This window comes from Dromiciops gliroides, chromosome 4, assembly GCF_019393635.1.
Source record: "Dromiciops gliroides isolate mDroGli1 chromosome 4, mDroGli1.pri, whole genome shotgun sequence".
NCBI lineage: Eukaryota > Metazoa > Chordata > Mammalia > Microbiotheria > Microbiotheriidae > Dromiciops > Dromiciops gliroides.
This window is the reverse complement of record NC_057864.1, coordinates 434,382,095-434,401,875: the sequence shown is the minus strand read 5'-3', so window position 1 is coordinate 434,401,875 and position 19,781 is coordinate 434,382,095. Positions and strand designations below refer to the sequence as shown.

Below are 19,781 nucleotides of genomic sequence, written 5' to 3'. Positions count from 1 at the left end.
TGTCTGATGTTGTCTATGGCCTCTAACATTTGTTTTTTTTTTTCAATTAAAAACAATTTTTTTAGCAACTATAGTTTCCAATATTGGGTTTTTAATGCAAGGTTTTTTTAAAAGTATATACTTATATAAGAGGCCTTCTTCTGGAACTAAAAGGCAGTAGTACAGTGCCTTTGGGATTTAGGCTTTTGGTGGGTATGTTGGTGTTTTAAACCACAGAAGTTCCTTATCAAATTATTCTCTTGCTTTTTATAGATCTAACATAAGGCCAGACTATGCAGACTCAAACTTTCATGACTTCAAAATGCACACCTTCACGCGGGTTACATCCTGTAAAGTCTGCCAGATGCTCCTGAGGTAAGTGTTGTTCCACACCTGGCTGGAGGGAAACAGTGCGTTTTTGAAAACTAAAGCTCTCTGGGGGTTTGCGAGGATGATGTATCTGCTGATTATGACGTGCTTTGCCACATTTTTCCACACTCTTTCCATCTTCGTGTGCTACTAGAAATCTGTTTTTCTCACTAGAAGACATCACCATCCTTTTCAGTGCTGGAGGCTCACATACTTACACCAGTTGGAGGAGAAAGAGGCAGCATCCTCTTTACCTTTACTTCCCAAATGCCCCATCACTCAACAACCTGTTTTCCTTTGATGATCAATCATTCTAACTTTAACACTCGGCTCAACTTGCTATAGTCATCTGCCAACCTTAGAGTCATTCCCTCTTTTCTCAAGGGGTTCTGTGTCTGACTTGTGTTTTTTTTTTTTTTCCACTCTGACCTCTATCTTCATGCATGGGGATGTTTACATTTTGATGTTTCTTCCAAAGCCTGGCTTCTTCTCCATCACCATCAACCTTTTAATCTCCCATGACGTCCTTCCTTCCGCTTCAGCCATTTGCAGAGATGGTCCTATCCTTGATATGTATGAATCAGGGACGGCCATCACTCATAATTGTTTTGTTGCCATAATAGAAAACTCTGAATTCATCTCTCCAACTACAAGGCTCTATCCTTTTATTTTTTTTTCTGGTTCATACCTCCTGCATCTATTCCTCATTGTCATTGATGCCTCTAGCTTTTCCAACCCACCCTATTCTCTCAGTCCATCATCCCTTCTTTGGCTTCCTTTCTTAATCTTGACCTCATTCTTATCCAGTTCAACTATTCATTATCAGCCATGTTTGAATCCCTTGTCCTCTTGTTCTATGGTCCAGCATGCCTTGTGAAACACTAACCCTAGCTTATACCCACATCCACCTTCTGTGTTATGTGAATTATGTTATTGAATTCTCCTGGAGAAAGTCACACAATAATGCCAATTTGGTTTTCTTTGAGTTTACAATATTTAATCTCACATTGGTGCTTACTATTGCCCAGCAATCCTTTTATCCTATCTAGATTTACTTGCTCACACTTTACACTGTTTCAAAAGGAGATCTTGCTTCTTACTTTACTTAGAAAATAGAGGCCCTTTGTCAATGGCTCTCTCTTATCCATTCCATACTCCTATCTCTTTTCAACAGGCTCCATTCTCTCTTCCTTTGCTCCATTCTCTGATGAAGAGGTAGTAGTGCCAACCCTAATCCCTCCACTTGCCCTTTTCCTCCATCTCCTCTCAATACCTGTGTGAGCATGCCTATCCCATCATTCCCACTCGCCTTCTAATCTTTAATATCTCATCAGCTGCTACCTCTCCTGCCATGTACAAACATGCTCAGGTCTCTCCCATACTTAAAAAAAACCTTCCCTTTTTCCATCAGCATATCTCCCTTCTTTCACAAACTCCTAAAAAGAAGTATACTTTAAATACTTGTTTGCCTTGATTTCCAAACTTTCAGTGGTGCACAATTGTCTATCAGATAAAATATAAACTCCTATTTCTGATATTCTAGTCCTTTCACAATCTGATTCCAATGAACCTTTACAACTTTATCCTATATTTGTACTCTATATTTCAGTTAAAATGCTCTCATTCTTGTCTTGAAATCTGCTATCTTCATGTATTTGCTTAGACTATCTCTGGTGGCTTAAATGAGCTCTTTCTCTTCCAATATCTCCATACTTAAGACATTTACTTCCTTCAGGTGTCATATCAGTTGTCACCTTCTCTCTAAAGCTTTTTTTGACTGCTCTACCTACCACCCAATGATCATAGAACTGCCCTGGTTTGCTTATGCATGTATTGTGCTTTCCTTCCATGTCCCCATTAAATTGTAAGGTTCTTAACATAGTTTCTGTGTGGTGCCCACCTTCGAATTCCCAGTAACCAACAACATGTTTTGTATAAGGTAGGCACCTAATAAGTGTTTGATTTAAATCTGGTAGGAACATTAATTTAACAATCTGGTTCTTCTTCCTAAACAATTTTGACTTACTCTCCCCTCTCTATTTTCTCTTTCCCTGTTTATTCTTGGAATTTTTCTTTGATGCTATTTTTATTGCTATCATTTCCTAATGATTCCCTCCTGTAAAATAACCCTCCCTTGTAACAAGTACAATTAAACAAAACAAGTCAGCTCATTGGCCATGTCTGACCATGTATGCTTCATTCCACATCTATGGTCAACTACCACTGTGTCAAGTGAAATCGTGATTGGATATTATGTTCATTGGAATTCCCAAGCCTTTCATTGTTGTTTTCTCTTTTACCATTTCCATCATCATGTAAATTCATCTGCTTACTTTATTCTGAAGTAGTTTGTGCATGTTTTCCCATTTTCCCCTCAATTTCTCATAATTATCAAATAATTGTGAATATTGCATTACATTTCTGTATGTTTATGTTTAGCCATTTTAAGATAGGAGGGCACCCACTTTTTTCTGGACCTTTCCTACTACAAAAAAAGCATTTTTTCTATCCCTCTGTCTTTTAACCTAGCTGGTAATGATTACTCTTGGGCAAAGAGTATACCGAGTTTACTGACTTCTTCAAATTCCAAATTGACATCATAATCTTAAAACTTTCATTTAGATTTTCTTCTCATTCTGGAAATGACTTTCAATAAGACCAGCATTAATTTCTTTCATTTGTCCTAATGATTTCATATATAGAAAGAATTTATCACCTTTAATGTATCACTCTCTAATTTTACTTTTCAGAGGAACATTTTATCAAGGCTATTTATGTTTCAAGTGTGGCGCCAGAGCACACAAAGAATGTTTAGGAAGATTAGAAAATTGTGGCAGAGTTAATTCAGGTGGTAAGTCATTTTTATTGTTCTGATACTGTTTTTAATTAGGACATAAACCTTGCTAAACATAATTAAGGCTTAATTTACCCCTAATTTGTGTTTATTGTAACATATATGCTTTTGAAACTACCATTTATAAGCACAATTAGAAGAAAGCTTAAAATTCATGTGACTTATCCTTGTTAAATTAAATGTTAGAGATAAAAAAGCTACTAGACAATACAAAAGTAGTAGTACCTCTCCCACCTTGTAGCCCTAGTCTACCACATATCATTATCTTCTAAGAAGAAAAAAGATTGTTCTTCCTTTAGCATCTGTCTCTATCCATCTATCTGTCTGTCTGTCTATCTGTCTATCTATCTTAAAGGCTTAATCATTGGTGTTTTACAGTTTTAGATTTCTCTGACATTCTCTTAGATTTTGGGGGCAGTCCTTTTATTTGGTTGCCAAGGGCAAAAATTATATGTAGACTAATTCATGAATTAATGAATTCAACACATACACATATATTAAAGACTTAATCATTGGTGCATTAGATTATTAGATTTCTCCCAAATCCTCCTAGATGTTGGGGGGCAGTCCATCTATTTGGTTGCCAGGGGCAAAAATCATATGTAGACTAATTCATGAATTAATGAATTGAATTAATTATCTTTTCCTAACATCAAAGACAGACCACATTTTAAAAAATCTTATTTTAAAACTTTGCCCTGGTTAAAAGAAAAAAAAAAAAAGAATGTCACATTCCTGTTACATGAGACAGACGGGCACATAGGCTCTCAGGATCTTTTGGTTTGCTTGCAATTATGCATTCAGTAGGCTTTTATCTCTCATTGCCCCTCCTGGGTTCCCTTAACTCTCTTCCTTCTCTTTCTTTTCTTGCCTCTTTCTTCTTTCTCTTTCTTCTTCTCTCTTGTTGTCCTTTTCCCCTGAGTTTCTCTGTTTTATCAATAAGTCCTTTCAAAATCAGTCAAACTTTTTGAACACAAGAAAGTGAACTTTAACCACTTGAGTTCAAAAGGCAGCCATGTCAAACTTTGATTTTCCCCAAGGAAGCAATGGCCATTGAATTATTTTGGATAATGTGAAGAGTAGAAGAGAGAATATGAGCTCATTTTAGATTCATTTAGGTTCAGATAATGGGACAGTTGTTATGGAAAGAGGAGTGAATTATATCTGGTCTTGGAAATTAAATTTTAATGCTCATATCATAAGAAACTACTTAATTTCTAACATCTCTCAAGGAATATAGTATTAAATGATAGACATTTGTGCTATAGTGGAAAGAGTACTCGGATTAGGAGTTAAGCGACCCAAGTTCCAGACTTGACTCTGCTACTAACTGTGTAACCTTGGGCAATTAATTTAATCCATCCTGGCCTTTGTTTTCTTAGATGCAAAAATTAGGACATTGGCCTGGTAGTAGAATGTAAGCGATATAAGGATGAGGGCTATTTGGACCATTTTACTTTTTTCTTTGTATCTCCAAAGCCTGGCACATACTAGGCTTTTTTTTGGGGGGTGGGGTGGGGCAATGAGGGTTAAGTGACTCGCCCAGGGTCACACAGCTAGTAGTGTCAAGTGTCTGAGGCCAGATTTGAACTCAAGTCCTCCTGAATCCAGGGCTGGTGCTTTATCCGCTGTGCCACTTAGCTGCCCACATACTAGGCTCTTAACAAATCCTTGTTGATTGATTAATTTTTAAATTAAATTTCCTAAGATTTTTTTTTTGAAAGGAGAGGGAGAGAATCTAGATCTGTGATTTCATCAGTGTGGGAACTCACTCCCGGAATCCATACTCAACAACTTTACTCTAATTTACAGTCTTAGTGACTAGTCTGAGGACACTGAGGTGTTAAGTGTCTTGCCTATGGACCCAGAGCTATTAAGTGTCAGAGAAAAAACTTGAATACTCATCCTCCATATCTTCCTAACTTTTAGCTCACCCTCTGTTTACTACACAATGCCATTGTTTCACAAGTAAATAGTAGGGAACTTTTTTAAATTGATGTTTTATGTAGTTTTATTTTTTAAGTTCACATTTCATAGATTAGAAAATAGGAATCATAATTTTGAGCTATGAAATTCTATCCAATTAAATATAGCAAACATTTATTTAGTTCTTGCTATTTGCAAGACATTGGCCTAGGTACTGAAGTGAAAGGCCAGCTGTTAATTCTGTGTAAGAATGGGAAGCAGATGAAATGTAAATTAAATTTTCAAAAAAAAAAAAAAAGAAAAGCTAATAAGTAGTCAAATATAACTTTGTATTTTACTTCCTATACACTTGTTCTCCACTGCTAAGTTTTTGTCAGTTTGTGCCCATACTTCCCTCGGACACTACGTGCACGGGAGGGAGAATGACCTAGATTTGTAAGTGAATATTATATTTTGCTCATTCTTGCTTTTTCATTCTATTGGGTAAATGTGATGGCATGAGAATTTTATTCTTGCTTTTGCCCTTTCATTTAATAAATGTTTAAGCATTAATGGCATCATTGTGACTGCTTTGTGTAAAACATACCAGTAGTGGCTCAGAAGTTACAGTATTTGGATGTATATTTTCCCACAGTGGAATAACATGGCACTGAGAGTGAGTTTAACAATATGGTCACCACATTATAGAACTAACTACCTCAATTTGCCTGAACTGCAGCCTTCTGGTTGATTTCCCTGCCTCAAGTTTCTCCCCCACTCTTCTACTTAGCAGTCAAGTTAGGCTTCCTAAAGAGCAGGTCTTAGGATGTTAACCCTCTACCCAGCAAACTGCAGTGGCTCTCTCCTCTAGGATCAAAAATAAAACCCTTTGGTTTGGGTATTCAGAGCTTTCTATTCTTGTTCCCACCTTCCCCCTCCTGTCCAGTGTGTTTACATGTTACCCCCTCCTATCTACTCTGTATTCCAGTGACACTGGTTTCCTTGCCATTTCTCAGAAGAGAATATCCCCTCTTCTGATTCCATGTATTTTCACTGGCTTCACCCCATGCTCTCTGTCCTCATCTCTCTCTCTCTCTCTCTCTCTCTCTCTCTCTCTCTCTCTCTCTCTCTCTTTTAGTGAGGCAATTGGGGTTAAGTGACTTGCCCAGGGTCACACAGCTAGTAAGTGTTAAGTGTCTGAGGCCAAATGCGGCCCCTTCTCCCTCCTCATCTCTGTCTCTAGGCTTCCTTCAAATTCCAGCTAAAATCCTGCCTTCTTCAAGAAGCCTTTCCAGATCTGCCTTATTGCTAGTACCTTCTCTCTGTCGATTATCTCCATGTTATCCTGTCTATATCATCTTGTCTCTTGAATTAAACCTTGAACTACTCAAAAGCAGAGACCATCTTTTGCCTTTCGTGGTATCCCCATCACTTTGCATCACATATGTGCCTAGGACATAATAAGAGCTTTATATATATGTATATATGTATACACACACATATACATATACATACATACACATACATACATATATATATATATATGTTGACTTGACTTGTTGACTTGAATGAGAGTGCCAAACCAAATCCAGGGAGAGTTAGAGAGTCTGAAATTGGTTGGAGTCAATACCATGCCCTCTATATACCTGCTAAATAAATAATTTGGAAGTGTTATAAAATGGAAGAAAAATTCCAGAGGCCAGAAATTCTTAATTCTACTTCTGGCTCTTCCAGTTACAGAGCAATATGGCCCTAGGCAAGTGCTCAAGCCTTCTGTGCCTCAGTTTCCTCTTCTATAAATTTTCAATTATATCTACCCTGCAGAGTTGTTGGGAGGAATTAATGAGATCATGCTTATGGAAGTCCTTTGTAAATGGCAAAGAACTATGTAAGGGGATATAATGAGACTACTTCAATACTTCAAGGACATGTGCTTTTCATAATATACATACTCCCTCCACTAATGCAGATTGCAACACCACTGACTACAAAGGAATAGATTGTCTTGTGGAGTTGCTGTAGACGAAACATTTTATCTCTATATGCCATCTTGGAGACGAGCCTCTCCAAATTTAGCTCAGCTCATCCTTGGACAATAGATACACCGTTCATCATTGCATCTGTCCTTGATATTTTCCAGAACTTATACTCTTCTTTTATAATCATCAGGGACCCTGCATCATCTCTACTTCACCATAAGGATTCAGAGTAGATCTTCAGTGCAATGTAGCACAGGGGATAGGACACTGGAACTCGATACATGGAAGGATCTGAGTTAAAATCTGTTCTCAGACATTTGCTAGCCAGATGACCATGGGCAAGTCACTTAACCTCTATTTGCCTCAGTTTTCTCATCTGTAAAATGGGAATAATAATAACACCTATCATCTAGGGTTATTATGGGGATAAAATAAGTTAATATTTGTAAAATATGCTATTATTATTATTATTATTTTAGCTATTATGGAAGGTTCTAATACTATGAAAATTTTCAAATAATAAACTATGAGAATTCAAAATATCTCATAGTGTTTTCATGTGAGAAAGGGAAAGTAAAATGACTTAAATAAAAAGAAGCACTGGGGGGCAGCTAGATGGCGCAGTAGATAAATCACCTGCCCTGGATTCAGGAGGACCTGAGTTCAAATCTGACCTCAGACAATTGACACCTCCTAGTTGTGTGACCCTGGGAAAGTCACTTAACCCTCATTGCCCCACCAAAAAAAAAAAAAAAAAAAAAGCACTGACCCTTTTCCTAGAAATGTTGTTCCTGATTATATCTAAAAACTAATGCCTCGTATATCATATTGGTCTTTCTAAAAGGCACTGAGTATGGTAGGGCACAGCCAGTAATGTCTTTTACTGAGAGGCTGATGGATCCCTTGAGTTACTGCAGTTCTAGCCTATGCAAGATAGGAAGGCTTAGTCTCTATCTCTTTTTTCTCTTTTAAAGCTCAAATTTATCAATTTAGAATAACTCAAATTTAAGAAGTTTTAAAAGATGTGCTCCCTCCTTATTAGAGTAACCAAGCCTAGACACTTCAGAAACTGGATTATGAGTAGCTGTCATGATTCCTGGGGAAAATAAACATCTTTAAAGGCGTCAACAAACATTTATTAAGCCAGGCACTGTGCTAAGCATTATATTTAAATGCGGTTTTCTAACTTGATCCTAGAGAGTTGAGCAATAGATTATCGAAATGTTAGCAAGCACATCTACATGCACAAATGACTTTGGACTCCTGAGTCCCATTATGATCTACATGATGATTTTTCAAGTTTAGAGTGCTGAAGATAGAGGGTTTGGTCAAATATCAAGGACAGTCTATTTCAGCATTTGTCTTAGCAGAATCTTGAGCAGGAGAGAAAAAGAAATGAAAATAGGAATGCTTTCTCCTCCTCCTTTCACCCAACCCCCACATCCTTCCTTCACCCTTTTTTGTTTTCTCCATTTTCAACATTCACTCATTTCTCCTGGAGGATGGGGTTGGGATGGCAAAGGGCATTGACACCTTCCTCTGTCCCCTCCAAAGGGTGTCTTTTAGTACAGCACTAGCATTGTCAGTTTTTTCTCCCCCTAAGTTGCTTAGGAATAACAGTTCAACCTTCTGGGAAGGTTCTGCCTTTTAGGGAAGGGAAAAATAAAGGGGATATCCCGCTATATATAGGAATACACCTCCCACTACAGAATGCAGTTGGGAATGATCTTTGAGAGGCAGTGTTGTCCAGTGGACTTGAACTAAAAGGACCTGGATGTGGGGCAGCTAGATGGTGCAGTGGATAAAATACTTGCCTTGGATTGATTCATGAGGACCTGAGTTCAAGTTCAACCTCAGACACTTGACACTTACTAGCTGTGTGACCCTGGGCAAGTCACTTAACCCCCATTGCCCCGCAAAAAAAAAAAAAAAGGACCTGGATGCAAATTCTACCCCAGTAGTACCTAAAGGACCTTCTGGAAGTCATTTAACTTCATCAGGGCCCAGTTCCTCATCTGTAAAAGGAGAGGGTTGGTTGAGATAGCCCCTAAGGTATCACCCACTTCTAAATCTATAATTCTATGGTCCTGTTTTCAGAGCAGGAGGGATAATGCAGGATTAGACAGGTCATGCATCTACCCTGGGTATGGGACTCTCTCAGAAGATGTTTCTATATTAAGAGAAGACATAGCATCCTGTGTCTGAAGACTTTCTGTTATTGAGCAGACTTCCTCTTCTTGGAAAATCATTCCTTTCAGACAGGATACCATCCACCCCACTATATATCAGAGCTGGAAGTGGATCAGGATCATTAGAAATTTTCAGCAAGGGCCTAAATTTATAGAGTACTCTCTTGTTGTCCTTCAATAGCATGGAAACAATAGAGCTTCACATCTACTTAACAAGAATAATTAATGAAAATAGAAAGCTACCTGGGGGCAGCTAGGTGGCACAGTGGATAAAGCACCGGCCCTGGATTCAGGAAGACCTGAGTTCAAAATCTGGCCTCAGATACTTGATACTTACTAGCTGTGTGACTCTAGGCAAGTCACTTAACCCTCACTGCCCTGCAAAAAGAAAGAAAGAAAGAAAGAAAGAAAGAAAGAAAGAAAGAAAGAAAGAAAGAAAGAAAGAAAGAAAGAAAGAAAGAAAGAAAGAAAGAAACCAGAAGGTGGGCTGACTTTAGAACCCAGGCTAGAATGAGGAAGTGTAGTGGTAAGATATAGTCTCCTTATGCTGTCTCTTAGCTAGTAGAGAAGAAAAGGGTCATCTTATCTAATACCTCCTTAAGTCTTCCAAGTTTTACCTGAATTTTATCTAAGCTATGGTTCAGGCTGATACCCTGGAATGGAAGAGAGAAAACTCCTGTGACCAGAACACAGGGTAGGTCCTACCCAGCAGGTCATATAACACCTAGGCCCAAGGCTTGGGGTATATGGGTGTTCAGGGAAAACTAGTCCTTTCTACTTTCCACCTTTGGTGTCCACCTGCTACCCAACACTCACCTGTGGCTCCAAGAAGCTGTAGCTTTCACAGTGGCCACACCATGGTAAAGCATCTCAGCAGATGGACTAAACCTGGTTGAGGGTAACCGAGGGGCCTCAAACCCATTGGTGAGTTGCGGGAGGTGGGGGATTATCCTAACCATGTGAAGACTTCTCCAGTAGGAATGGGCAGATGTGAACAGTTTGTTCCAACGGGCCACGAAGGTTGTGGAAACAGGCACTGTGGAGCACTTAGAGATTGATGAGACACTGAAGATGCCACGGTCACCCCAAGCCATCACCTGTCATCCTGACATTTGTCTTGCCACTGGACTTCAGTGACTCTGGGAGAGAGAATGAAGCCGATGATTTCCATCAATTATGTCTCACTTAAATCCAATTTATGCACAAGTCAAAGGATCTCGCCCATACCGCTTTACCATTTTTACCTACTTGAAAGTCTTATGTCCATGGGCACGTGATAAAGCAGCAGGTGCGGATATGCTGGGAGCTATAGTCACAACCCTGCACACAGGTAGCCAAGGCCATAGGGTTGTTTTCTCACTGGATTGAAGCAGCAGTGGGTTTCTGCAGCCCCCTTGTTGTCTGAGTAGCCTTTTTGTTTTGTTTTGTTTTGTTATGTTTTGCAGGGCAAGGAGGGTTAAAGAGGGTCACATAGCTAGTAAGTGTCAAGTGTCTCAGGTCAGATTTGAACTCAGGTCCTCCTGAATCCAGTCCAGGGCCAGTGCTTTATCCACTATGCCACCTAGCTGCCCCACTGAGCAGCCTTTTTAATTCTTTATTTTTTTTAAGGACTGCACTGCTAACCTCCCGGCATGATAAAGGAACTAACAAAGATGCCCTAAAAATTGTCTACTTCAGCTAACCTAACCATGGCCTGCTTACCATGGCAGGCAGGGATTCTACCCTCAGGTTGAAACACGCAAAAAAATGTAAAACATTTTTACAAAGATGATCCCCCTCATCACTGGCACATGGAATGTGTGCACACTTATGGACATCATGAAATCCAGTAGAGCAGAAAGATCAGTAGCTCTTGTTGCAGGAGAACTCAGCAGGTATCATGTTCAAATAGTAGTGAAACAAGGCTGGAAAATGAAGGCCAGGGGGCAGCTAGGTGGCACAGTGGATAGAGCACTGGCCCTGGATTCAGGAGGACCTGAGTTTAAATCCGGCCTCAGACACTTGACATTTACTAGCTGTGTGACCCTGGGCAAGTCACTCAACCCCAATTGCCTCACCAAAAAAAAAAAAAAAAAGAAAGAAAAGAAAAGAAAAGAAAATGAAGGCCAGCTTAGCTAAGTTGGAGCTGGATATACATTTTTCTGAAATGGCTGTGGTGATGGAGATCACTGTTAAGCTTCTCCAAGTTTCACAACCAAAATTAATATAGTCAGCAAGCTTGTATACCTCCCAAAAGGAGTGGACAGGCTCATGAAAAAGCAATTGCCATTTGCAGCAAAGTGCATATGTTCCTGCCATGACAAACCCTGATGAGGCCAAAGAAAAGTTTTTTTTTTTGTTTGTTTTTGTTTTTGTTTGCAGGGCAATGAGGGTTAAGCGACCTGCCCAGGGTCATGCAGCTAGTAAGTGTCAAGTGTCTGAGGCCGGATTTGAACTCAGGTGCTCCTGAATCTAGGGCTGGTGCCTTATCCACTGTGCCACCTAGTTGCCCCCCCCTCCCAAAGAAAAGTTTTATAAAAACCTGTAGATCTTTAACATCAAGGTTCCAAAAGAGCATAAGTGTGTAATTCTGGGTGACTTTAACACCAGTTAGGCACAGACTATTAGACACGTCGGGGAGTCCTTGGGAGGAATAGAGTTAGAAAAAGCAACAACAGTCACTTACTACTGAAGAATTGTGTGTCTCATAACCTCATCACCAACAGTCTTCCTTTTACCTAAATGCAATAGAACTTCATGGATGTACCCTTGCAGCAAACATTGGCATTTAAGACTGTCATTGTAAAGAGAATAGATAGACAGGATGTGAGAGTGACAAAGGAGATGTGTGGTACAGACTGCTGGACAAATTGTAGACTTATTCTCTCTAAGCTAAATATTTGCATTTAACAAGACAAGAGGACTACCAGAAGACTTAATGTTAACAGATTAGAGTACTTACAGTTCATTGATAATTTGGAGGGAAGGCTGAGCCAACACACCATTGCCAGTAGTGGAGCAGAAAAGGAGTGGGCAGTTTTCAGAGATTTGGTATACAGCACCACATTTGCTCATCTGGCCCATGACACTCTGAAAGATCAAAATTGGTTTGATGAAGAGGATGGAGAAATTCAGAAACTGCTAAATGAAAAATGAGAATTCCACAGGGTTTACCAGCAAGATAGTTCATCCATCCTCTAAGAATACAGCATTTAGCTCTATCAAAAGTGAAGTGCAAGCAAAGTTTAGAGAGATGAAGAATTCTTGTCTCAGTAAGAAGGCAGATAAATTCAGTTTTATGGTGATATTAACAATCTAAAGTGCTTTTATGATACCCTAAAGGCTATTTTTGGGCCAAAGACCTATCTCAAGTATTCAGTGCTGATGGAGTCACATTGATTAGTGATAGGACATCCTGGAGAGATGGGATGAACACTTCCAAAGCATTCTCAATAGACCATCATCCACCAATGCTGAAGCCATTGACTATATACCTCTGGTTGAAGTCAGTCTCTCTCTCTCTAGCTTAACTTCCAACTGAAGAAGAGCCTTGGAATGTCATTAGGTTCCTCTTATATGGCAAAGCACTTGGTGCAGATTCTATTCCAGCTGAGATTTACAAGGCAGGGGGGCTATTGTTCATACAAATACTGACAGAAATCTTTTAGTTATATGACAAGAGGAGGTTATCCCCCAGGAGTTCAAGAATGCCTCCAGTGTCCATTTCTATAAAGGAAAAGGAAATAGATTGTCCTGTTGCTGGCAAGGTTCTTGCCAGAATCCACCTTAAAAGGGTGATCCTTCACCTGGAAAATAGTCATCTACCCGAGAGCCAGTGTGGCTTCAGAAAGGGCTGAGGAATGATCATTATGATGTTTGCTGCCCAACAACTACAGGAAAAATGACAGAAGCAGAATGGAGGTCTATACACAATGTTTATTGATCTGACCAAGGCCTTTGATACTGTCAATGATGAGGACATGTGGAAGATCATGGCAAAATTTGGTTGCTCAGAGAAGTTATCAGTATTGTATATCACTTTTGTGTCAGCATGCTTACACAGGTTCTGGGTAATGGACACTGTACTTGTGCTCTCTGAGACCTGAATGAAGCAGGTCTGTCTACCCCTCCCATGCTTTTTAGCATGATGCACTCAGTGATGGTGTCAGATGCCTTCAACTATGATGAAAATGGCATCGAGGTCAGCTACCACACAGGCATTAAATTATTTAACTTGAAAAAGCTACAAGCCAAGACTAAAGCGGAGGGAGAGTTGGTGCTCAGCTTTTTGTTCTCAGATGATTGTGCATTCAATACAGCCTTTGAGCCTGGGATGTAACAGAGTATGGATCAATCCTCTGCTCCTTGTGATAATTTTGGCCTGACAATTAACTCCAAGAAAACAGAGATTCTTCACCAGAGAGCACAAGAACAGATGTGGAATCATTGGCTACAGCAAAGGGAGATATTTTGAATGCTGTGGATAATTTCACTTACTTTGGCAGTATCCTTAGTAGGAATGTCCACACAGATGATGAGGTTGAGGGATGCGTTGCCAGAGCTAGTGAGGTATTTGAGAGACTCCAAAGGAAAGTGTGGGAGTGAAGAGGTATTAGGTTGCCTTCAAACTGAAGGTCTACAGAGCCATTGTGCTGGCCTTATTGTTGTATGCCTGTGAAACCTGGAGAGTCTACCAGTGCCATGACAGGAAATTGAATTGTTCCTATCTGAATTGTTTTAGGAAGATTCTGAAGATCACCTGGCAAGATAAGGCTCTGGATACTGGGTTCCTTTCTTGAGTCAAGCATTGAAACTCTATTACAGAGAATGCAACTCCATGGCTTGGCCGTGTTGTTTGAATGCTAAACATACATTTTCTTAAAAGACTATTTTGTGGAGAACCCACACAAGGCAAGCACTCACATGGGGTTAGAAGAAGGAATACAAGAACACTCTCAAGGTATTTCTGAGGAACTTGGGATCCAGTTGTGAAACATGGCTGCAACGGGCACAGGACTGCTTACATGGTGTGCCCACATCAAAGAAGGTGCCATGCTCTGTGACTTAAGCAGAACTGTAGTAGCTCAAAAGGCATGCGAGCTGGGCAAATTTAGAGCCATCTCCACTCCAAATGTTCACATGGACTATTTGTGCCTGATCTGTGGTAGAACCTTTTGAGCTCATATCAGTCTGATGAGCCACAGTCAGACACATTGTACCCTGACCCTGACATAGGGATGTTGTTTTGATCCTGTAAGCACCAAGGACAACAACCACCAGACACAAGGGTGGGGCCAAAAGTCTTATGAAAGACTCTTTATCATACCAGGCACTTAATGTCATGTCATGGTAAGATATGACCCTTCCTTATTGAGAGAGGAATAAAGAAAACCAACCATTAGCTTCATTTAGGTCTGCTTGTATTCTCTTTCTTCACATGAATCTCATTTTGGTCTCTCTTTCTGGGCTGCCCTTTCCTCTTCTCTAACCACCAAAATCTCACTGGTCCTTCTCAAATTCTACAGATACTTACTCCCTCAGGAAGCCCTCCCTGAACATTTCTACCCAGGGTTAGCCTGGAGTCAGCTTGCAGTTACTACTTGTCCAGTTTTCAGTGTGAACACTTCAACAAATGCTACAGATCTTGCTCCATTTATTGTTTTGTTGATTGTCTAGACCAAAGAAAGTGTTAATAATGCTGAATCAACTTCAAAGCCTGTGCATACATTCTCCCCTCCCAGAGTCCCTTGTTAATCATTTACCAAGTAAATACACCTCTGCTTCAATCCCTCGTGAATCTCCATTTTCTCTTAATTTTCCATGGAATTGCATTTAGACATTTCTGACATTTTCCAAATTGCGTTGCTGGTTGCTAATTATTTCACACATATAATCTTACTTCCCCCCCATCCAAGGACCAGGGTTAGTGTTTTGGCTCTCCTGCTGGTGGGCAGTATCATCCTGGTCAAGCCCCTTTCTCTCACTGAACCTCATCTGTAAAATGAAGTAACTGGCTTAGATCTCTAAAGTGCCTTCCGACCCTCAATCCTTTGAATCTGTGGATCCCTTGATGGCTGGGACTGTCTTGTAGATGTCTTTTATGTGCTACCCAGTACCTAGACCAGCCTAAATAAATAAAGAGCACAGCAAACACTCAGCAAGCAGTTATATAGAATCTCCCAACAAAGACTATTTCCTCCCTCAATTTATCTGCATTTTCTCTGAGAGAAAATGCTTAGTCAATAGGACATATTGTCCTATTGTAAGAAGACTGGGGGGGGGGCAGCTAGGTGGCGCAGTCAAATCCAGCCTCAGACACTTGACACTTACTAGCTGTGTGACCCTGGGCAAGTCACTTAAGACCCATTGCCCAGCAAAAAAAAAAAAAAAAAAAAAAAAAAAAAAAGACCCAGTGACAGATCTCTTCTGCTTGCTACCTGTGTGATGTTTGACATTTTTGTGCCTCATTTTCCTTTTTGGTAATGTAAAAATGACAATACCTCCCTTTGAGGTCTGCAATGCATTTTACCTTTATTAGCTCATTTGATTCTCACAAAAACCCTGGGAGGTAGGTGCTTTTATTATTGATTTTATGAGTGAGGAAACAGGCTGAGGGAGGTTTTGAGACTTTCCTAGGTTCATATAGCTAGTTGAGTATCTAAGCAGGATTTGAACTCAGCCTTCCCATCTCCAGCTCTCCATCCAGTATGCCACCCAGGTGCCTCTTTAGATATATGATCTTATTTCATCCTCAACATTAATTCTGTGATGTTATCCCCCCATTATAGATGAGGAAACTGAGGCTAAGATAATCTGTTACTTGCATAGGGTCACGTAGTTAATGTCTGAGGTGGGATTCAAACTCTAGGGCCAGAGTTTTGACATTCCACTATGCCTTAAATGAGGAAGAGGTGCTGAGTGTCCCTTACAGTTCAGAATCTATGTCCTATAGAAAGGCACATTGCCTTTTAGATTTTTTTTTTCCAGGGCAATGAGGGTTAAGTGACTTGCCCAGGGTCACACATCTAGTAAGTGTGTCAAGTGTCTGAGGGTGGATTTGAACTCAGGTATTCTTGAATCCAGAGCCATTACTTTATCCACTGTGCCACCGAGCTGCCCTGCTTTTAGCTTTTTTTTTTTTTTTTTTGGTGAGGCAATTTGGGTTAAGTGACTTGCCCAGGGTCACACAGCTAGTAAGTGTTAAGTGTCTGATTTGAACTCAGGTCCTCCTGACTCCAGGGCTGGTGCTCTGTCCACTGTGCCACCTAGCTGCCCCCCCCCCCTGCTTTTAGCTTTTAATAGAACATGTGAGAAACATTTTTTCTTGAAAGTTTAGCTACTTATGCATATTTTCTCCCCCAGGCCTTGAGTCCAGTCCCACTATCTGTGTGAATTCTTGTTTTGAACTAGTCTAGTTTGTCATGGAGACAAGAAGTACTTGTAAGAGAAGGGTGGGGCTTTTACAAGGGGAGAAAAGTCATCCATTCATTCCATTCATGTCTGTACACATCTGTGTCCGAGTAACATTTGGAGCATAGCAGACCTAGGAAATCAATCCTTTTAAGTTCTTTGGGTGTGTTTCTGTCCATGAAAAGGTTTGAAGTAGAGAGCTGAGGAACGAGTGGGACTTTAGCCTAAAGCTTCTTAAACTGCCGGTCTCTACCCCATATGGGGTCACATAACTGAATGAGGGTGTCATAAAAAACTTGGCAACAATAAAAGGTCATGTACACTTATTTTATATATCTATATGCCCGGGGTCACATAGACATTTCTCAGGTGAAAATGGATATCGAGTGGAAAAAGTTCAAGAAGGCTTGTTTTAGCTCATGCTAATGCCTATGGGATGGGAAGCCAGCCAGTACCATTTCCATCTCATCCTACTGGACTGAGCCCACTCTGCCTTCAAGTAAAAAAACGGTATAAATACATTCTCCCATAGCCTCCAAGGTGCCCTGGCAGCAGCTTAATCTGAATAATGGGCATGGACACCTTTACACTAGTCTTTCTCAACAAGTCACCACAGGGCCAGGATTATTCTGAGACACCCTCCCCTTGGACACCCTCCCCTTGATACAATGCTGCAGTTTGCAGTTGGCATGCTGGGACAGAGTTTCTTTGTCTCGCTTCCAGTCTAGTAGGGTAAAGGAAGCCTCTCCTGTCCCCTTTTACCCCAGCCTCACCCAACAGAACTTGCTTGGCATTTTCTCTCTAGAAAAGAAGGAATCGAAGTGCCAGGGAAGCAGACTACTCTGGTCTGGTCCATTTCTCCTTTAGTGGGAATATAAGCCTCAGTTTCTGGAATGTGTAACTAGCAGATTTCCATTTCTTTGCTGGTTAATTGCTTGATTATCTAGGACAGCTGCTGCTGCTGCTGGATTGGAAAGAGTATGGCTTGGGTGGGGCAGGGGTTGGCTGGGAACTTCATAGCAAGGACTTGGTGAATACAGAGGGAGTATCTTCTTGAATTTTCTATAAACCATTCTTGAATCAGTAATAGATTTTTCAAAACTTAAAAGGACAATGTTTTACTCCATAAAAACATAAGAAACAATGTGGTGGAATGTTTCATAGGTTAGAAAACATTTGTATAAAGTTGTGCATTGTTAAAAGTATCTCATCCTGCTTTGGGGGAATTTTATAATTTTTTCCCTTATATTTAGTTATAAAGCTGGATAAACCAGTTCTACTTGATTAAATATCACCTCCCTAATCATAATAGAACTTTCTCCTCTTTAGCTTATTATTTTAGCTATTATATAAATCAGAAACGCCCTTTTTCTTATCAAATGAGATAACATATGTAAAGTGCTTTGTAAACCTTAAAGCTCTATGAATTCTAGTGATAATTATCATGAATATTAAGTCACTTGGGGGGGGGCAGGGCAATGAGGGTTAAGTGACTTGCCCAGGGTCACACAGCTAGTAAGTGTTAAGTGTCTGAGGCCAGATTTGAACTCAGGTCCTCTTGAATCCAAGGCCAGTGTTTTATCCACTGTGCCACCTAGCTGCTCCCAATATTAAGTCAATTTTAAAAGAAAAGGGGAGGTGCATTCCCATATTTGGGTGATGATAACTAGGTAAAATCCACCATTAACATGAACTAGAAATGAAATATTATCTGGTTGACTCCCTGATATTACTCCTGAAAAAGATTTGAAATATAAAACACTTTCTAAATAGTATTTACAGGTTATGCCAAATGCTACAATGCATTTTACAGAATGCTATGGCATCTACTCAATGGGTACAACATTTATATGACTATTCCCTAAAGCTCTATCCATTCTTATGTCTTTCCAATTACATATTTCACAGAAAATAACCCAAATGAAAACTTTTTGGGAAAAGCCATATTAATAATTCTTATTTCCTGTGGTGCTTTCATTAGTGTGAGGGAAATGCCATTGTTCAAATTCTCCTCCCTGATGCTGCTGGCCTGTAATTTATATTGAGGTAGGGTAAGTAACTTGCCCAGTGTTACATAGTCAGTATTGTGTTAGGGTCCTCTGCTGCCTTGAGGATATACCCATATATGGGAAAGGCTTCAGAAATTAACCCCGAGGAAAAATCAGGAGTCAGAGTCCCTTAGGCAGTTGGATGTTGGACATCATGTCCCTCTGGCAACTCCTGCTGTGGCACTGGTGCCAAACTGTACTGGCTCTGACTCTCCTTTGGATCCACCAATGTTGCAGAGAGGGAAAACCTGCTGCATAGGCAACAGCTTGTTTTCCATATTGATCCGCCCAGGCCAGCGCCCTGGAGAGGACACTCCAGCTACTCCTCATAGGGTAGATACAACACGGGATGTGGCAGTTACCGGTTATTAGTCACTCAGGAGCTGCGGCTCCTGTATCAGACTGCACAGCCACATTGTGGCCTGTGGCTCTTCAAGGCATTGATCCATGGTCGTCCACTGCTGGTGGAGACCTACTAATATTACTAATTGTGTTAGGGAAAGACTTGAACCCAGGTCTTCTAGACCAGGGCTTCTTAAACTTTTTCCACTTGTGACCCCTTTTTGCCCAAGAAATTTTTGTGCAATCCTGGGTATATAGATATATAAAATAGGTATTCATAACCTTTTACTGTTGCCAAGTTTTTTTCAACTCCCCACATTCAGTTACATGATCCCAGATGGGGTCACAACCCACATTTTAAGAAATTAGGTTCTAAAAAAAAAGAAAAAAAGAAATTAGGTTCTAGACTTCAAAGCTCTCCCTTCATTAAACCATACTCTCTTGAATGAAAGCTTATTGTACTATTTACACACATTAATTTATTCTGTTCCTTATCTGTAATTTCATTGAGTAGGGGACTTCCTCTACCAATAAAGATAAACATTTGCTTGTCAACTTTATCATCTTAAGAGTTGCTTAGGGCACTAAGAGGTAGAGTGACTTGTCTAGGGTCACCCAGCTCATGAAGCAATGTACAGGCAACAGGATTTAAACCTGGGTCTTCCTTCCAAAGCCAGTTCCATAACCATTACTCTTTGCTGTCTTCCATTTACCCTTAAGAAATAGA

The 19,781-nt window shown here is 40.2% G+C and overlaps 1 protein-coding gene across 1 annotated transcript in view; it reads left to right on the top strand.

Moving 5' to 3' along the window:
* The window catches only part of VAV3 (vav guanine nucleotide exchange factor 3), a 488,752-nt gene that overhangs the window by 314,991 nt on the left and 153,980 nt on the right, over positions 1 to 19,781 (top strand). The window contains 2 exon segments of the mRNA XM_044004405.1: positions 253 to 354; positions 3,099 to 3,199. Coding sequence (XP_043860340.1) covers positions 253 to 354; positions 3,099 to 3,199 — 203 coding nt within the window.